This window comes from Physella acuta, unplaced genomic scaffold (assembly GCF_028476545.2).
Source record: "Physella acuta isolate Inbredline_101_S28 unplaced genomic scaffold, ASM2847654v3 ptg000425l, whole genome shotgun sequence".
In the NCBI taxonomy this organism is placed as follows: Eukaryota; Metazoa; Mollusca; class Gastropoda; family Physidae; genus Physella; species Physella acuta.
In genome coordinates, this window is record NW_026731944.1 from 72459 (window position 1) to 92756 (window position 20298).

Genomic DNA, 20298 nt, shown 5'->3' on the forward strand with positions numbered 1-20298 from the left:
ATGCAAAAGTGTGACGTCATACCATCTGAACATTCGCCCCACTCCCCCACTTAACACACCATCACAAAATTACGGAGCCCCCCCCCCCCCCCCCCTTCCCCCCTAAATGTAAAAATAGATAGTCTTTCAGGTAAATATGTACGCTAGGTACAACCGTTTTATTAGTCAGAATCAAACATGTATATTACAGACTTTTAGAGACAGTGGCGTAGGCAGGGGGGGTGGTGGGGGGTTAGGGGGTTACAACACCCCCCCCCATAGACCCCTTTGTATATATATATATATATATATATATATATATATATATATATATATATATATATATATATATATATATATAATGCTGGAAAAAAAATTGAACCCCCCCCCCCCCTAATGAGACGATCATGGCTACGCCACTGTTTAGAGAACTAGCATAGACACCGTTTACAAAAATCATTGAGGCGATTTTGTAAGGAAAATTCCTTAATTTTGACTGGAGGTTATAATTATGTTAGAGGGTAATCAAAACTAGGAAATGGAGAGGAGGTGCGGTGGGCATAAGTAAACAAGGGAGGTAATTTATAATCAAATTGCTAAAAAAAAAGAGAAAAAAAAATGTCATGGTTAAAATAAATTCTAATGCTTTAAGTTTGATTCTATTTTTCAGTAAAATAATCTTTTAAACTAATCACGTTTTGCTCATCAAAATGCTAAGCTTAATATCTCCACAAATTAAAACACATTTAAACTTGAAAGTGAACACAATAGCTTTATTTTAAAAGTTAATTCTTGAAAGTTAGACAGTTAACGTTTTTTTTGTTAGATCAGTTAAATTTGAATCCCTGTAGAGCAGGGGTCGGCAACCTGCGGCTCGCCGCATGCGGCTCTTCTGATGTCAAGTTGAGGCTCTTCAGCTCATTGAACAAATACTTATAATTAATTAATTTTATTTTTAAAACTCATAAAAATATTGTTCTGCAACAGTCGGTAATGAGCGATATAATAATAAATATAATCAATAAACACTCGCTATCATATTAGAATATTCAGTTACTCCCTATTTCAATGTACTTCTTATTAAATTGTCCATCACGCATTGAAACATCGAACTTCATGTTAAATATTACAAAGCAACTAAACGAGCTAAATGTAAAACTGCAATGAAAGGGAAACCCAGCCTATGCCTTGCTTGAAGAAGTTGATTGTTTCAAGAAAAAATATTTTTTGTTGAAGACACAGAGAGCGATAAATTACTTAATTTCGATAAATTTGAAAAAAAAATATATGATGAAACCAATGCTACTTATAACATGAATTACTTCAGCAGTACGATAAACAAAATGAAGGATGGATTCACTGAGAGATTTGACCAATTCAAAACAAATTCAAGTACCTTGACGTTCATAGTAGATCCTCTCAACACTAAAACAAATGAGTTTAAGTTTGAGCTATTTGGATTTGATGTTGGTTCTCTTCTAATGAAATTGTTGGATTTGAAACCCAAACATTTATGGAGTGATAAGTTTACAGAACTCAAGAGAAAGTTAGGAGAGTTGGAAGTAAAGAGAAACATGCACGTTTCGCTGCACAACGCATGGAATAGTCTTCCAGGATAGTACAGTAAGGTGAAGAAGTTAGCATTTGGAGTGCTGACGATCTTCGGGTCACTATATTCATGCGAGCAAGCGTTTTCTTGCATACAAATAATAAAAAGAAGCCAACCAGTTTTTCATCCAGGCATTTCGTCGAAATCTACCGCCCCCCCCCCCCCCGAAAATTTCAAGTATCCCCCCCCCCCTCCCCGGAGAAAAAAAGTCTGGAAGAAACACTGTCCCCACCCGGATTCCAACACTTTCATTTTAAATTCACACCAGAGGCGTAGCGAGGGGGGGGGGGGCGCGGGGGGGGGGGGGACATATGTCCCCCGGGCGCCGACCTTAGGGGGGGCGCCAAATTGAAAGTTTGAGGGGGGGTGCAAATGAAAAGTTCAAGGGGGGGGGGGTGCAAATCGAAAGTTTGAGGGGGGGTGGAAATCGAAAATTTGCTCCCCGAGGGGGGCGCCAAATTGAAAGTATGTCCCCGGGCGCCGGGAAGGGTCGCTACGCCTCTGCTTCACACCTCATATCAATCGTAGTATAACCATATGTATGCCATTATGTAAATAGTCATTAAGTACAATTAATAATCATTCGGTTTTATTTGATGTTTGAAATATGTAAAATATGTTGGTGTTGGTGTACTTGTTTTAAAATTGAAAAAAAATGTATTTAAATTTTTTTAAAAATTTAAAATTTAAAATTAAAAAAAAAATAGATAAATAAAAATTAGGGTAAAATTCAAAACTATTTTAAAGCGGACCGTCTGTGTCCATGAATATATTTTAAATTAGATTGAATTATTTTTAAGTACGTGGCAACAGGAGACAGCCCATGGGCGGAAAAAACTCTACCACTAGACCCCTTAATAGGGGATGTGGGAGGGGGGGGGGGGCAGACCGTCGGCGGGGGAGGGGGGGGGCTGGATCCGATAAAAAATTCATAAAACGTTTTAATAACAAGCTTTTATTTAATAGTACACTAAAAGGAGAAAATAAATTATACACTACTATTTAAATAACTACGCACATATAGAAGGCTTGGCTTTTAAACGCACATATATATCAGATACTTGGTAGCTAAAGTAGCCTTAAAAGAATGTTACGGGTGTAGCTATTTTTTTTTTGTGTGTAAATGTTCACCTCACAAATAGAAAGACCTACCAGCTCTTTGTAGTAATGTTTGATATTTTTTCCTTATATCTTCGTACCCGTATGTAAGAATATTTGACTTTTATTTCCTTATATCTTCGTACCCGTATGTAAGAATATTTGACTTTTTTTCTTATATCTTCGTACAAGTCTTTAAGAATATTTGATTTTTTTCCTGATATCTTCGTAGAAGTCTGAAGTTTCCAAGCGTCATTTATTTCTGTGGTTACGTCAATTAACGAACGAAAGTCCTCTGCTGTAACAATTATGTTCGTCATATTCACGCCTACAAGTAGATTTTATTACTTTTGTTCTATAAATAGTCAGTTAACTGTAAAAATAAAAATAGAAACCCTCTCTCATGTAAATATGCACACGAGGTATATAACACATTTATAGAACTAGCATAGACACCGTTAAAAAAATCATTCAGGTGATTTTGTAATGAAAATTCCATAATTTAGAATAAAGATTATAATTATGTTAGAGGTTAATCAAAACTATAAATGGAGAATGAAGGGAGGTAAGCACAAGCAACCAAGGGAGGTAATTTATAATCAAATAGCTGAAAAAGAAAAAAAAACGTTATGGTTAAATACATTCTAAGGCATTAAGTTTTATTCTATTGCTCAAAATAATTATTTATAATGATCACGTTTCTTTTATCAAAATTTTAAGTTTTATATTTCTACAAATTAAAACACATTTAAGCTTGAAAATGAACACAATAGCTTTATTTTATAGCTAATACTTAAAAGTTAAATAATTTACATTATACAATGGTTTTCTGAGTATTTTTCAGTTTTATTCCTTCCGAGGGACATCTTTGTAAAGCCATCATTTGTTTCTATTATAGTATTATCCTATATGTGTTATTAAAAAAAAACCCCAAATAAAACAAACAAACATAGAAACACACGAACTCACACGCTGTATGTAGAACATCACAGCGTTCAGGTCACGCAACATTGCTCCTGATGTGTGGGCCACCGTACCCAACCAATCCCCACCCCCTTCAACCCATGCCGCTATGTCCCCGCCCACCCCACCGATACAGTGCAACATTCTGACGTAATGGCACAGTTTTTTGTAAATTTTATTAATGTTTTAATTTTTTATGCTGTCAGTCAAGACAAGTTCCTTTATATATATATATATATATATATATATATATATATATATATATATATATATATATATATATATATATATATATATATATATATATATATATATGTTAGTAGAGGGTAATCAAAACTAGGAAATGGAGAGGAGGTGCGGTGGGCATAAGTAAACAAGGGAGGTAATTTATAATCAAATTGCTAAAAAAAAAGAAAGAAAAAAAATGTCATGGTTAAAATAAATTCTAATGTTTTAAGTTTGATTCTATTTCTCAGTAAAATAATCTTTTAAACTAATCACGTTTTGCTCATCAAAATGCTAAGCTTAATATCTCCACAAATTAAAACACATTTAAACTTGAAAGTGAACACAATAGCTTTATTTTAAAAGTTAATTCTTGAAACTTAGACAGTTAACGTTGTTTTTTGATAGATCAGTCAATTTTGAATCCCTTTAGAGCAGGGGTCGGCAACCTGCGGCTCTGCTGATGTCAAGTTGAGGCTCTTCAGCTCATTGAACAAATACTTATAATTAATTAATTTTATTTTTAAAACTCATAAAAATATTGTTCTGCAACAGTCGGTAATGAGCGATATAATAATAAATATAATCAATAAACACTCGCTATCATATTAGAATATTCAGTTACTCCCTATTTCAATGTACTTCTTATTAAATTGTCCATCACGCATTGAAACATCGAACTTCATGTTAAATATTACAAAGCAACTAAACGAGCTAAATGTAAAACTGCAATGAAAGGGAAACCCAACCTATGCCTTGCTTGAAGAAGTTGATTGTTTCGAGAAAAATATTTTTTGTTGAAGACACAGAGAGCGATAAATTACTTAATTTCGATAAATTTGAAAAAAAAAATATGATGAAACCAATGCTACTTATAACATGAATTACTTCAGCATTACGATAAACAAAATGAAGGATGGATTCACTGAGAGATTTGACCAATTCAAAACAAATTCAAGTACCTTGACGTTCATAGTAGATCCTCTCAACACTAAAACAAATGAGTTTAAGTTTGAGCTATTTGGATTTGATGTTGGTTCTCTTCTAATGAAATTGTTGGATTTGAAACCCAAACATTTATGGAGTGATAAGTTTACAGAACTCAAGAGAAAGTTAGGAGAGTTGGAAGTAAAGAGAAACATGCACGTTTCGCTACACAACGCATGGAATAGTCTTCCAGGATAGTACAGTAAGGTGAAGAAGTTAGCATTTGGAGTGCTGACGATCTTCGGGTCACTATATTCATGCGAGCAAGCGTTTTCTTGCATACAAATAATAAAAAGAAGCCAACCAGTTTTTCATCCAGGCATTTCGTCGGGGGGGGGGGGGGGGGGGGGGCCGAAATCTACCGCCCCCCCCCCCGAAAATTTCAAGTATCCCCCCCCCCCTCCCCGGAGAAAAAAAGTCTGGAAGAAACACTGTCCCCACCCGGGATTCCAACACTTTCATTTTAACTTCACACCAGAGGCGTAGCGAGGGGGGGGGGGGGGGGCGGGGGGGGGGGGGGGGACATATGTCCCCCGGGCGCCGACCTTAGGGGGGGGCGCCAAATTGAAAGTTTTGAGGGGGGGGGGGGGGTGCAAATGAAAAGTTCAAGGGGGGGGTGCAAATCGAAAGTTTGAGGGGGGTGGAAATCGAAAATTTGCTCCCGAGGGGGGCGCCAAATTGAAAGTATGTCCCCGGGCGCCGGGAAGGGTCGCTACGCCTCTGCTTCACACCTCATATCAATCGTAGTATAACCATATGTATGCCATTATGTAAATAGTCATTAAGTACAATTAATAATCATTCGGTTTTATTTGATGTTTGAAATATGTAAAATATGTTGGTGTTGGTGTACTTGTTTTAAATTGAAAAAAAATGTATTTAAATTTTTTTAAAAATTTAAAATTTAAAATTAAAAAAAAAATAGATAAATAAAAATTAGGGTAAAATTCAAAACTATTTTAAAGCGGACCGTCTGTGTCCATGAATATATTTTAAATTAGATTGAATTATTTTTAAGTACGTGGCAACAGGAGACAGCCCATGGGCGGAAAAAACTCTACCACTAGACCCCTTAATAGGGGATGTGGGAGGGGGGGGGGGGGTAGACCGTCGGGGGGGGGGGGGGGGGCTGGATCCGATAAAAAATTCATAAAACGTTTTAATAACAAGCTTTTATTTAATAGTACACTAAAAGGAGAAAATAAATTATACACTACTATTTAAATAACTACGCACATATAGAAGGCTTGACTTTTAAACGCACATATATATCAGATACTTGGTAGCTAAAGTAGCCTTAAAAGAATGTTACGGGTGTAGCTATTTTTTTGTTTGTGTAAATGTTCACCTCACAAATAGAAAGACCTACCAGCTCTTTGTAGTAATGTTTGATATTTTTTCCTTATATCTTCGTACCCGTATGTAAGAATATTTAACTTTTTTTCTTATATCTTCGTACAAGTCTGTAAGAATATTTGATTTTTTTCCTGATATCTTCGTACCCGTATGTAAGAATATTTGACTTTTTTTCTTATATCTTCGTACAAGTCTGTAAGAATATTTGATTTTTTTCCTGATATCTTCGTACCCGTATGTAAGAATATTTGACTTTTTTTCTTATATCTTCGTACAAGTCTGTAAGAATATTTGATTTTTTTCCTGATATCTTCGTAGAAGTCTGTAGTTTCCAAGCGTCATTTATTTCTGTGGTTACGTCAATTAACCCTCTCCTGTATCAATTATGTTCGTCATATTCACGCCAACAAGTATATTTTATTACTTTTGTTCTATAAATAGTCAGTTAAGTGTAAAAATAAAAATAAAAACCCTCTCTCATGTAAATATGCCCACGAGGTTCGACCGTTTGGTTACATCATAATCGAATCTGTATATAATTGACATTTATAGAACTAGCATAGACACCGTTAAAAAAATCATTCAGATGATTTTGTAATGAAAATTCCATAATTTAGAATAAAGATTATAATTATGTTAGAGGTTAATCAAAACAAAGTAATGGAGAATGAAGGGAGGGAAGCATATCCAACCAAGGGAGGTGATTTATAATCGAATAGCTGAAAAAGAAAGATAAATTTTATGGTTAAATACATTCTAAAGCATTAAGTTTTATTCTATTGCTCAAAATAATTGTTTAAAATGATCACGTTTCTTTTATCAAAAATTTTAAGTTTTATATTTCTACAAATTAAACCACATTTAAGCTTGAAAATGAACACAATAGCTTTATTTTATAGTTAATTCTTGAAAGTTAGATAATTTACATTATATTATGTTTCTTCCTTGTAATTTTCCAATGTTATTCCTTCCGAGGGACATCTTTGTAAAGCCATCATTTATATCTATTATAGTATTATCCTATATGTCAGGGGTCGGCAACCTGCGGCTCGCGAGCCGCATGCGGCTCTTTTGGTGTCCAGTTGCGGCTCTTCAGCTCCATGCACAAATATTAATAATTATTTTATTTTATTTTCAAAACTCATAAAAATATTAGTCGACAACACTCGGTAATAAACGCTATAACAATAGGTATAAACAAAAACATTCACTATTCTATTTAGTTACTCCCTATCTCAGTGTACTTCCTATTACATTGTCCATTCCGAATTGAAACATTCAACTTCATCGTGGATATCTCAAAGAAACTAAACCAGCTAAGTGTAAAACTGAAAACCCAGCCTATGTCTTCTTTGAAGAAGTGGTTTATTTCGAAAAAAAAAAATACTTTTTTTTTTGTTGAATACATAGTGAGCGGTAAATTACTTAATTGCGAAAAATCTGAAAAAAATATCGTTATGAAATGCTACTATTCAATCACTTCAGCATTAATATAAACAAAATGAAGGATGTTTTCACTGAGAAATTTGAGCAATTCAAAACAAATGCAAGTACTCTGACTTACATAGTAGATCCTCTGAACACAAATTCAAATAAAATTATTTCATACTTTCAAAACTATTTATTTTATATTATATATATAGTATGATATGTTTAGGATTTATATATATATATATATATATATATATATGTATATATATATATATATATATATATATATATCCTAAACAAATATACTATTGACATAAAAAATTAGTGGCTCTTTAAAAACCGGGTAATGTTGTAAATTTGTAACTTTTGGCTCTTTCGTCTCAAAAGGTTGCCGACCCCTGCTATGTCATATTAAAAAAAAAAAACGAAAAAGTAAAAACAAAAAAAACAAACAAACATAGAAACACACGAACTCACACGCTGTATGTAGAACACCACAGCGTTCAGGTCACGCAACATTGCTCCTGATGTGTGGGCCACCGTACCCAACCAATCCCCACCCCTTTCAACCCATGCCGCTATGACCCCGCCCACCCCACCGATACAGTGCGACATTCTGACATGATGGCACAGTTTTTTGTAAATTTTATTAATGTATTAATTTTTTATGCTGTCAGTCAAGACAAGTTCCTTTATTATATATATATATATATATATATATATATATATATATATATATATATTTATTTATTTATACATATATATATATATATATATATATATATATATATATATATATATATATATATATATATATATATATATATATATTGCATAGCTTTACTCAAGGTTTCGATACAGGATGGAATATCAGCCATAATATTGCTGGATCAAAAGAGTCTTAGATTTTATTTCTTTAAACTTCAGATGCCCCTCCCGCAAGCGTGGCCATTAAGACTATTTAATTGCAATCAGCTTCTCCTACATCCTCGGCCCGTCATAAAACATAGCGCACCTAGTGGACCGAGTCTCGTTTGATTAAACATTTAGACTAACGATCCCGGCATGCGGTGCGGTCGTGGGTGAAAGGTTAGAGGTCACGTGCTGGGATTAGCGTTAGTTAGTGGCGAGGGGGAATTCACAATGGGAGGGGAATAAATCATGAAGGGGGTTAATGCGAGGGTTTTTTTTGGGGGTGGGTTTTAGTGCTTAGAATCGTGGGTGGGTTAGGATTATGGATTATCTGTCTGGATGGGGTAATTAGGGTAGAGTTGGGAGGTTGGCTGGATTTTGGATGTAAGGGGGTCATTTGTTTGTGTGAAGGTGTAGGGGGGGGTCAAGAAATTGTTGTGGTTAAGGGGTTTTGTGTGTAGGGGTCAAGGTGAAGGGGTCAACTTGAAATGGTTAAGATGTTGTAATTGTTTTGTTCAAGGTGGACCTTTAAGGTGTTTAGGGTAAAGATGTTTGGGTCAGGGTGTTTGGGTGAAAGTATTAGGGTCGAGGTGTTTTGGACAAGGTGTTTGGGTCAGGGATTTTGGGTCAAGGTGTTTACGACCATATTAATAATCTATCACTCAACATTCTGAGTGCATGATTGGTATATCACTCAATATTCTGAGTGCATCATTGGTATATCACTCAATATTCTAATGGCATCATTATTATATCACTCAACATTCTGAATGTATGATTAATCATTCGACATTCCGATGGCATCATTGGTATATCACTCAACACTGATGACACCATTGGTTTTTCACTCAACATTCTGATGACGTCATCACTCAACATTCTGATGACGTCATCACTCAACCAACTCACCCCTTGTCTTGCAGGTGTCCCACAGGGCTCTAGAAGAGCGGGTGCTGAAGCTGACCGTCTATGATGTGGACAGACACAAACGTCACCAGGTCATCGGTCACGCTCTTTACCCCCTGAGGGAGCACGCGAGCGAGAGCAACGTGCGTCTGGTCGTGTGGCGCGACCTGGAGAGGGAGGTCTCGGAGGTAAGGGGTGCGCAGTGGTAGAGGCGTAGCGAGGGGAGGGGGGCGGGGGGAGACACATGTCCCCAGGTGCCGACCTTAGGGGGCGCCAAAATAGGTTGGAAAAATAAATTGAAAGGTTGAGAGGGGGTGCAAATCGAAAGTTTGAGGGAGGGGGGGGGTGCAAATCGAAATCAAATCTTGAGGGGGGGGGGGGGGTGCATATAGAAAGTTTGAGGGGGGTGCACATCGAAAGTGTGAGGGGGGGGGGGGGTGCAAATCGAAATCTTGAGGGGGGGGGGTGCAAATCGAAAGAAGTTTGTCCCCGGCGGCCGGGAAGGGTCGCTACGCCTCTGCACATTGGTAAACTACTAGCAATGCTCAGTCAGATGTAACGGGGCATGGCATTAGTAAACTACAACCTATAATTGGCCGTTAAAAAACAGGACATTGATGTAGTACAAGCATCAACTTTTTAAAAAAAGTGATGTGGCATTACAGTAGTGAATTAGTAGCATTATCCACTTTATACTCTGAAGTGAGGGAATATATATATATATATATATATATATATATATATATATATATATATGTCATGAGCTTAGACAGCTTTTTATCTAATTTTGTAATTTCAGTGTACCACCAGCAAGGGTGAACTTCTCATCTCTCTCTGCTACAACAATCATCTAGAACGCCTTACGATTGGTCTTTTTGAAACACGTGATCTTTGTGGCTCTTCACCGATTGGCCAAACAATGGGTGAGATAATGATACAACCCTCGGCACGCGTTCAATAAAATAATAAAAACCTGATAATTTACCTATCGAGGTTTAGAATTCTCGTGTATAACCTTCAAGGCCGGTTCTAAATATAACTAAGGTAAATTACCGATTGATTTTTTTCGTTTCCTGCTGCAGATATTTACGCCAAGGTCAACTTGATGGTGCAGAACAAACAGGTCAAGGCCAAGAAAACGGAAATGATCAAGAAGACGAGCAGTCCGAATTTTAACGAGTCTTTTACGTTTAAAGTGTCGGTGACGTCATTGGACACGGCATCCATCACCGTGGGAGTCATGCAACACGTGAGCGGACACAAAGGTAGGTCGTGGGTCTCTTTTACGTTATATGGTACCAGGTAGTGTACACAAAGATAGGTCGTGGGTCTCTTTTCCGTTATATTGTACCAGGTAGTGTACACAAAGGTAGGTCATGGGTCTCTTTTCCGTTATATTGTACCAGGTAGTGTACACAAAGGTAGGTCATGGGTCTCTTTTCCGTTATATGGTACCAGGTAGTGTACACAAAGATAGGTCGTGGGTCTCTTTTCCGTTATATTGTACCAGGTAGTGTACACAAAGGTAGGTCATGGGTCTCTTTTCCGTTATATTGTACCAGGTAGTTTACACAAAGGTAGGTCATGGGTCTCTTTTCCGTTATATGGTACCAGGTAGTGTACACAAAGGTAGGTCGTGGGTCTCTTTTCCGTTATATTGTACCAGGTAGTGTACACAAAGGTAGGTCGTGGGTCTCTTTTCCGTTATATTGTACCAGGTAGTGTACACAAAGGTAGGTCGTGGGTCTCTTTTCCGTTATATTGTACCAGGTAGTGTACACAAAGGTAGGTCGTGGGTCTCTTTTCCGTTATATGGTACCAGGTAGTGTACACAAAGGTAGGTCATGGGTCTCTTTTCCGTTATATGGTACCAGGTAGTAAGCACAAAGGTAGATCATGGACCTCTTTTCCGTTATATGGTACCAGGTAGTGTACACAAAGGTAGGTCGTGGGTCTCTTTTCCGTTATATGGTACCAGGTAGTAGGCACAAAGGTAGGTCGTGGGTCTCTTTTCCGTTATATTGTACCAGGTAGTAGGCACAAAGGTAGGTCATGGACCTCTTTTCCGTTATATTGTACCAGGTAGTGTACACAAAGGTAGGTCGTGGGTATCTTTTCCGTTATATGGTACCAGGTAGTGTACACAAAGGTAGGGTCTCTTTTCCGTTATATGGTACCAGGTAGTGTACACAAAGGTAAGTTATGTTGTCTCTTTTCCGTTTTATGGATACAACCAAGTCAAGTGTATCACTGCATAGACATTGTTAGTGACTGTATCGATATATTGACTATACTAGTGTATTGATACATTGGCTATTTAAGTGTACCGATACATTGACTGTTTTATTGCATCGATGCCTAGTTTTTAAGTGTACCGATGACTTGACTATTTAACTGCATCGATACATTGACTGTTCAAGTGTATCGTTGCATAAACTGTGGAATTGTATTGATACCGTGACTGTTTAAGTGTATCGATATGTTGGCTATTTAACAAACAAACAAAAATGGCGGAACTCTGACCTTGACTTTAATTTATACCATCTAGCACTGAGAAAAATATGTCCTTGTGTCCGTATTATGCTACTACTTCCTTACTACACATTATTTCTTGGTAAAGTTAAGGCAAGGGTATCGAAAATGTTGGATTCAGAATTAATAGTTTAAATTAGTGTAAGAATCGAAGTATCGAAGAAAGGTTATATGCGATTAGATTATTTTATAGTTTAAGCATGGAGTTAAAGTACCGAAATAGGATTATCTCAGACAACAAAGAATCGACTCCTCTCTCAACATCAACACCTTAGATTACATCCTTCGAGCCAGCTTCCAAAAAAAAAACAAGTAATTAAAAAAGTCTAGTGACAATTTTAGCGCAATTTCCTTGTGTTATCTAAAAATAGCTCTGTCGTAGCGTAAATCAATAGCAGGGTTAGTAAAACCATTGGTTAGTTATTAAAACATTTTTTATTAATTTTTTTTTCAGTATTTTACATGTTTTATTTACAATAGAGTAACATGACTAAAAACCATTGCGCGCCCAGCTACCGAACGTGACGTCGCAGCCATTGAACGTGATGGCGCAGCTATTGAACGTGATGACGCGTGTGGTGTGGTTGCATAAAATGCCTACTAATTCGGTCCAAATTTTAATTAATTCAAAAAAAAATTGTGACCGAACGAAAGGATATTTTTGAAAACTTTCTTCGGCAATATTGTTCTAAATTATGGCAGGAATCGATTGGTACATGTTTCAAGTCGCTAAGTGGTCTGGTTGCCGAGATATGGGCCAAAAACTGCATTTTTTCGAGGTTGTTTGGCTTTTCCGGGAAATCCATGAAAGAAACCCGTAATTTTTATGGCCTATGTTCATCCTCGTAACTTGCTTAACATAATTGCTTTTGGAACTAGTCATCGATATTGCTTCGTTGAGGAGGAGATACGACTTAAAGCTGCGGACACACATCCATCCATCCATCCATCCATTCATTCATACATCCAGAAATGACGGGTTAATAAACGCAATTCTCCAGAATGGAAATTGCGCTAAAAAAAAAAAAAAAAAAAAAAAAAAGAGCGGCACGCAATCCGTTTCACCTTGACCTCCCCCTCCTGTCCCCGACCCCCCCCCCCATGTCAGCAGGTGTCAAACTGTGCCGGCTCATACGTCTCGTCACGACAGGCACGTGCATTGTTATGTCACCCGCCCCGCTCACCTTTTGTCAGCTGTGTGCGCGTGAGGCGTTGATGGCAGGACGCGCGTGAGAGCGTCAAGGGAGATAAGCGTGTCGTGTTTCATTGTGGGGGGGGGGGAGATGAACAGGGCAGGATATGTAAAATACTACCCCCCCCCCCAAAACATACAAACATACACACATACACACACATTGCGGGGGGACAAAGTGGGCACGTCAGGCTATATAAGATACCACCACCCCCTCACCCCAAACATACACACATTCACACACACATTGTGGGGGGACAAGATTGGCACGTCAAGATATGATATATACACCCCCACCCCAAACATACACACATACACACACATTGTGGGGGGACAAGATTGGCACGTCAAGATATGTTAGATACACCCCAACCCCAAACATACACACATACACACACATTGTGGGGAAACAAGATGGGCACCACAGGATATGTAAGATACACCGCCCACCGCACCCAAACATACATACATACACACACATTGTGGGGAAACAAGATGGGCACCACAGGATATGTAAGATACACCGCCCACCGCACCCAAACATACATACATACACACACATTGTGGGGAAACAAGATGGGCACCACAGGATATGTAAGATACACCGCCCACCGCACCCAAACATACATACATACACACACATTGTGGGGAAACAAGATGGGCACCACAGGATATGTAAGATACACCGCCCACCGCACCCAAACATACATACATACACACACATTGTGGGGAAACAAGATGGGCACCACAGGATATGTAAGATACACCGCCCACCGCACCCAAACATACATACATACACACACATTGTGGGGAAACAAGATGGGCACCACAGGATATGTAAGATACACCGCCCACCGCACCCAAACATACATACATACACACACATTGTGGGGAAACAAGATGGCCACCACAGGATATGTAAGATACACCGCCCACCGCACCCAAACATACATACATACACACACATTGTGGGGAAACAAGATGGGCACCACAGGATATGTAAGATACACCGCCCACCGCACCCAAACATACATACATACACACACACACATTGTGGGGAAACAAGATGGGCACCACAGGATATGTAAGATACACCGCCCACCGCACCCAAACATACATACATACACACACACACATTGTGGGGAAACAAGATGGGCACCACAGGATATGTAAGATACACCGCCCGCCGCATCCAAACATACATACATACACACACATTGTGGGGAAACAAGATGGGCACCACAGGATATGTAAGATACACCGCCCACCGCACCCAAACATACATACATACACACACACACATTGTGGGGAAACAAGATGGGCACCACAGGATATGTAAGATACACGGCCCACCGCACACAAACATACATACATACACACACATTGTGGGGAAACAAGATGGGCACCACAGGATATGTAAGATACACCGCCCACCGCATCCAAACATACATACATACACACACATTGTGGGGAAACAAGATGGGCACCACAGGATATGTAAGATACACCGCCCACCGCATCCAAACATACATACATACACACACATTGTGGGGAAACAAGATGGGCACCACAGGATATGTAAGATACACCGCCCACCGCACCCAAACATACATACATACACACACACATTGTGGGGAAACAAGATGGGCACCACAGGATATGTAAGATACACCGCCCACCGCACCCAAACATACATACATACACACACATTGTGGGGAAACAAGATGGGCACCACAGGATATGTAAGATACACCGCCCACCGCATCCAAACATACATACATACACACACATTGTGGGGAAACAAGATGGGCATCACAGGATATGTAAGATACACCGCCCACCACATCCAAACATACATACATACACACACATTGTGGGGAAACAAGATGGGCACCACAGGATATGTAAGATACACCGCCCACCGCACCCAAACATACATACATACACACACATTGTGGGGAAACAAGATGGGCACCACAGGATATGTAAGATACACCGCCCACCGCACCCAAACATACATACATACACACACATTGTGGGGAAACAAGATGGGCACCACAGGATATGTAAGATACACCGCCCACCGCACCCAAACATACATACATACACACACATTGTGGGGAAACAAGATGGGCACCACAGGATATGTAAGATACACCGCCCACCGCACCCAAACATACATACATACACACACATTGTGGGGAAACAAGATGGGCACCACAGGATATGTAAGATACACCGCCCACCGCATCCAAACATACATACATACACACACATTGTGGGGAAACAAGATGGGCACCACAGGATATGTAAGATACACCGCCCACCGCACCCAAACATACATACATACACACACACATTGTGGGGAAACAAGATGGGCACCACAGGATATGTAAGATACACCGCCCACCGCACCCAAACATACATACATACACACACATCGTGGGTAAACAAGATGGGCACCACAGGATATGTAAGATACACCGCCCACCGCACCCAAACATACATACATACACACACACACATTGTGGGGAAACAAGATGGGCACCACAGGATATGTAAGATACACCGCCCACCGCACCCAAACATACATACATACACACACACATTGTGGGGAAACAAGATGGGCACCACAGGATATGTAAGATACACCGCCCACCGCACCCAAACATACATACATACACACACACACATTGTGGGGAAACAAGATGGGCACCACAGGATATGTAAGATACACCGCCCACCGCATCCAAACATACATACATACACACACATTGTGGGGAAACAAGATGGGCACCACAGGATATGTAAGATACACCGCCCACCGCACCCAAACATACATACATACACACACACATTGTGGGGAAACAAGATGGGCACCACAGGATATGTAAGATACACCGCCCACCGCACCCAAACATACATACATACACACACATTGTGGGGAAACAAGATGGGCACCACAGGATATGTAAGATACACCGCCCACCGCACCCAAACATACATAAATACACACACATTGTGGGGAAACAAGATGGGCACCACAGGATATGTAAGATACACCGCCCACCGCACCCAAACATACATACATACACACACATTGTGGGGAAACAAGATGGGCACCACAGGATATGTAAGATACACCGCCCACCGCACCCAAACATACATACATACACACACATTGTGGGGAAACAAGATGGGCACCACAGGATATGTAAGATACACCGCCCACCGCACCCAAACATACATACATACACACACACATTGTGGGGAAACAAGATGGGCACCACAGGATATGTAAGATACACCGCCCACCGCACCCAAACATACATACATACACACACACATTGTGGGGAAACAAGATGGGCACCACAGGATATGTAAGATACACCGCCCACCTCACCCAAACATACATACACACACACACATTGTGGGGAAACAAGATGGGCACCACAGGATATGTAAGATACACCGCCCACCGCACCCAAACATACATACATACACACACATTGTGGGGAAACAAGATGGGCACCACAAGATATGTAAGATACACCGCCCACCGCACCCAAACATACATACATACACACACATTGTGGGGAAACAAGATGGGCACCACAGGATATGTAAGATACACCGCCCACCGCATCCAAACATACATACATACACACACACATTGTGGGGAAACAAGATGGGCACCACAGGATATGTAAGATACACCCCCCCAAACATACACACATACACACATTGTGTGGGGGACAAGATTGGCACGTCATATGTAAGATACACCCCCCCCCCAACACAGCGGCTGCACAATAGCGTGAAAAAAAATATATCAGCGTGGCTAAACAACATCGAGACAACACAACGACGTAAACAGATGAAAGTCGTATTTAAAATTTAAAAAAAAACGTGACAGACCTGTACAGAGGTGGGCTTTCTGTGTTCAATAGGCCTGGTAAGTTTTAAAAGCCTCCCCCCCACCCGAATGAAAGTTTTTTTAGCGCAATTTCCATACTGGGGGATTGCGATTATTAACTTGTCATTTCTGGATGGATGTGTGTGCGCAGCGTGTCCGCAGCTTTAAGTCGTATCTCCTCCTCAACAAAGCAATATCGAGGACTAGTTCCAAAAGCAAATATGTTAAGCAAGTTCCGAGGATGAACATAGGCCTAAAAAATTCCCGGAATTCCTTCCTGGATTTCCCGGAAAAGCCAAAAAACCTCGGAAAAAAATGCAGTTTTTGGCCCATATCTCGGCAACCAGACCACTTAGCCACTTGAAACATTTACCAATCGATTCCTGCTATAATTTAGAACAATATTGCAGAAGAAAGTTTTCAAAAATATCCTTTCGTTCGGTCACAAAATGTTTTTTAAAATTACATTATACATAATACACTACAGTACTATATAGCAATAAAGAGAGCGCGACAACAAATACCCCCTACACGTCCGCATATTTTTTTAATCTCGTTAATAAATATTTTTTCTATTTTGTTTTGAATTATTAAAACTACTTGTGTTGCATTATTTAATTGCTGAATATATGATTTATCTCGATTTAAAATTGTTATGGATAACATAAGGAAATTGCGCTTAAATTGTCACTAGACTTTTTATTAACTTGTTTTTTTATATTGCATGTTTTGCTATCCACGCTTGAATTTTATGCCTTGGTATGAGGGAATGGTAAAATGCCAAGAATTTAAAAAGAATAATTAAAACACTAATAGGACTATTACAGGCACTTTCCTGAGGGCCTACCGAGATATTTTTTCTTGAGGACCATCGGGATGTATCACGTTAAACCGGTGGGCCAGACGTTACTATTGGTATCTTTACAAAGCTACATATCTATTGGTATGGGGTCGTCCATAAATGACGTCACATTTGTAAGGGGAAGGGGGACCGTAATTTTGTCACGGTGTGTGACGGAGGGGAGGGCGGGGGGGGGGGAGGTAAAAATCGTCAAAAAAAGCGTGACGTCATTTATGGATGACCCCTATCCTTACATAGCTACATATCTGTTGGTATCTTTACATAGTTACATATCATAAACGACCCCCCCACCGCATTGCGGGATCTGGAGGCACTGTGGTTCCGCCCCTGGGGCCAGTCCACCCCTGGACAAGTGTGGCGAAACAAGACCTGTGGTCATAAACACGACTTATAAACAACTTGACAAAACAACAAAATATAAACGCAACAGCGTGAACACATGAGAACGTGACATCGCAACAACGTGATAACACAACAACGTGACCAGAGAATAGCGTGGCGACATATTACATAACCGCGGACACACAACTAACATCATGACGGCATATCAAACTAGCAACACAACTATGTGAATGCGTAAAGTCGTGATAAAAACGTGATAACAACGTGACAACAATACACACAACGTGACAACAATACACACAACGTGACACAAAAAATGTACGTGATAACATAAAACGCGCGCGACAAAATAACCAGATTCACTGGTTTGAACACCCCCCCCCCCCCCAGGTAAAAATAAAAACTAATATCATTAGCTGAACGTTTGTTTACTTCCTTTAAGGGAGAATCATATTAATATTTCAAAGATGATATTGACGGGCAGATGGAGAGTAGGTAGCGTAGATACGTGGGGGGGGGGGGCAATAAGATATGGTGGAGGGTGGATTGATGAGGTTAAGAATGAATGAATGTGGTTGGAAAGGGGGTGAGGAGCATTATTAGAGGGAGGTGGGGGGTAAAGATTGGTGAAGCGAGGCAGAGGAAGATTGGTGGAGGGATGTATAAAGAAAGGGATGACGGGAAGTGGATGAAGACGAGTATATGGGAGGTGGGGGGAAGATGGATAAAGAGATGATGGCACTGTTTCTTTCAGACTTTTTTCCGGGGGGGGGGACGGACTAAATTTTTCCAGAGGGGGGGGGAATGGGCGGACATTGATACATTTATATATTTTCTATATACATTCTATTTTATTTGGGGGTGGGGATAGGGCGGTAGACGTACTTGAGGGGCATCCCCCCTCTTCCCCCCCCCCCCCCCCCCCCCCGAAGAGATGCTAGTGAGTGAATGAGGTATACTTTGCCCTGACTAACCAACTCTCTCTCTCTCTCTCTACAGACAAACAGCTGGGCCGGATAGTGCTGGGATCCTTCATGTTCGCCAGGGGCAAGGAACTCGAGCACTGGAACCAGATGATAACCAACCAAAGGGAGCAAATCCTTCACTGGCACACTCTGTCTTAGCAATCACGAGTTACCGTTCCTACAAAACCGGAGGAAGGGAAAAAAAAATTTCACATGTTTTCATGAAATTTTCAAGGCCTTATGACGTCACGTCACCGCCTACATTTACAAATTCAATTTTTTTTTTTGTTAAATTTGTTTTGAATTTTTTTTTGGGAATAAACTTCACATTTTTTCCCTACATGGCAGCAAGCTAGTTAATTAATGTTTTTTTTTTAATTAGACTGGCAGGATACGCCCCTTAAAATTCAACAAATGGATGTGGAATGGTAGACGAAATTTTTTTTTCTGAGAAGGTTTCATATGAAAGACAGAACTGTGACCTATAGAACGGTGTAAGTGTAAGCTTCTATAGGGCTGGTAAGTAGGTCACCAACCAGTTCTATGGCTCATGCAGGTTTTTATTGAGCCGTAGAACTTGTTGGTGACCTACTTACCAGCCCTATAGCTAAAGATTCTACGTTTTCTTCGCACAATGGAGATAAAAATGTGTTCTTTTATAACGATGGACACACAATGTTTTCAACAATTTAGCAACTGAATAGGGATGTGTTCTACAAATATACAGTGAACAAGGTATTTGTTCTGAGCTTCAGAAATGGGAAAACGATTTGTTTTACATCTGAAGTGTGAAGGTTTATTGTTCTATTTGGACTTCGGTGAAGGATTTTGATCTATCAGCAAGATGGACAAGGGATTTGTTCTATTAACAAGACGAACTAAGAATTTGTTCTACAGCTGAACGTGTAGCTGCTGACCGATGTTGATTAGAACAATGTCTAGAACAAAGTGTATAGAACAAAATGTATGGAACAAAATGTATAGAACAAAATGTATGAAACAGATGTCTAGAACAAAATGTAT

General features: G+C 39.6%; 1 protein-coding gene across 1 annotated transcript in view; it reads left to right on the forward strand.

Moving 5' to 3' along the window:
- The window catches only part of LOC131942759 (synaptotagmin-15), a gene marked incomplete at its 5' end in the record, with an annotated part of 87493 nt that extends 67720 nt beyond the window's left edge, over nt 1-19773 (forward strand). The window contains 4 exon segments of the mRNA XM_059302681.1: nt 9484-9654; nt 10266-10389; nt 10549-10731; nt 19310-19773. Coding sequence (XP_059158664.1) covers nt 9484-9654; nt 10266-10389; nt 10549-10731; nt 19310-19434 — 603 coding nt within the window.
- Nucleotides 19774-20298: the final 525 nt, after the last annotated feature.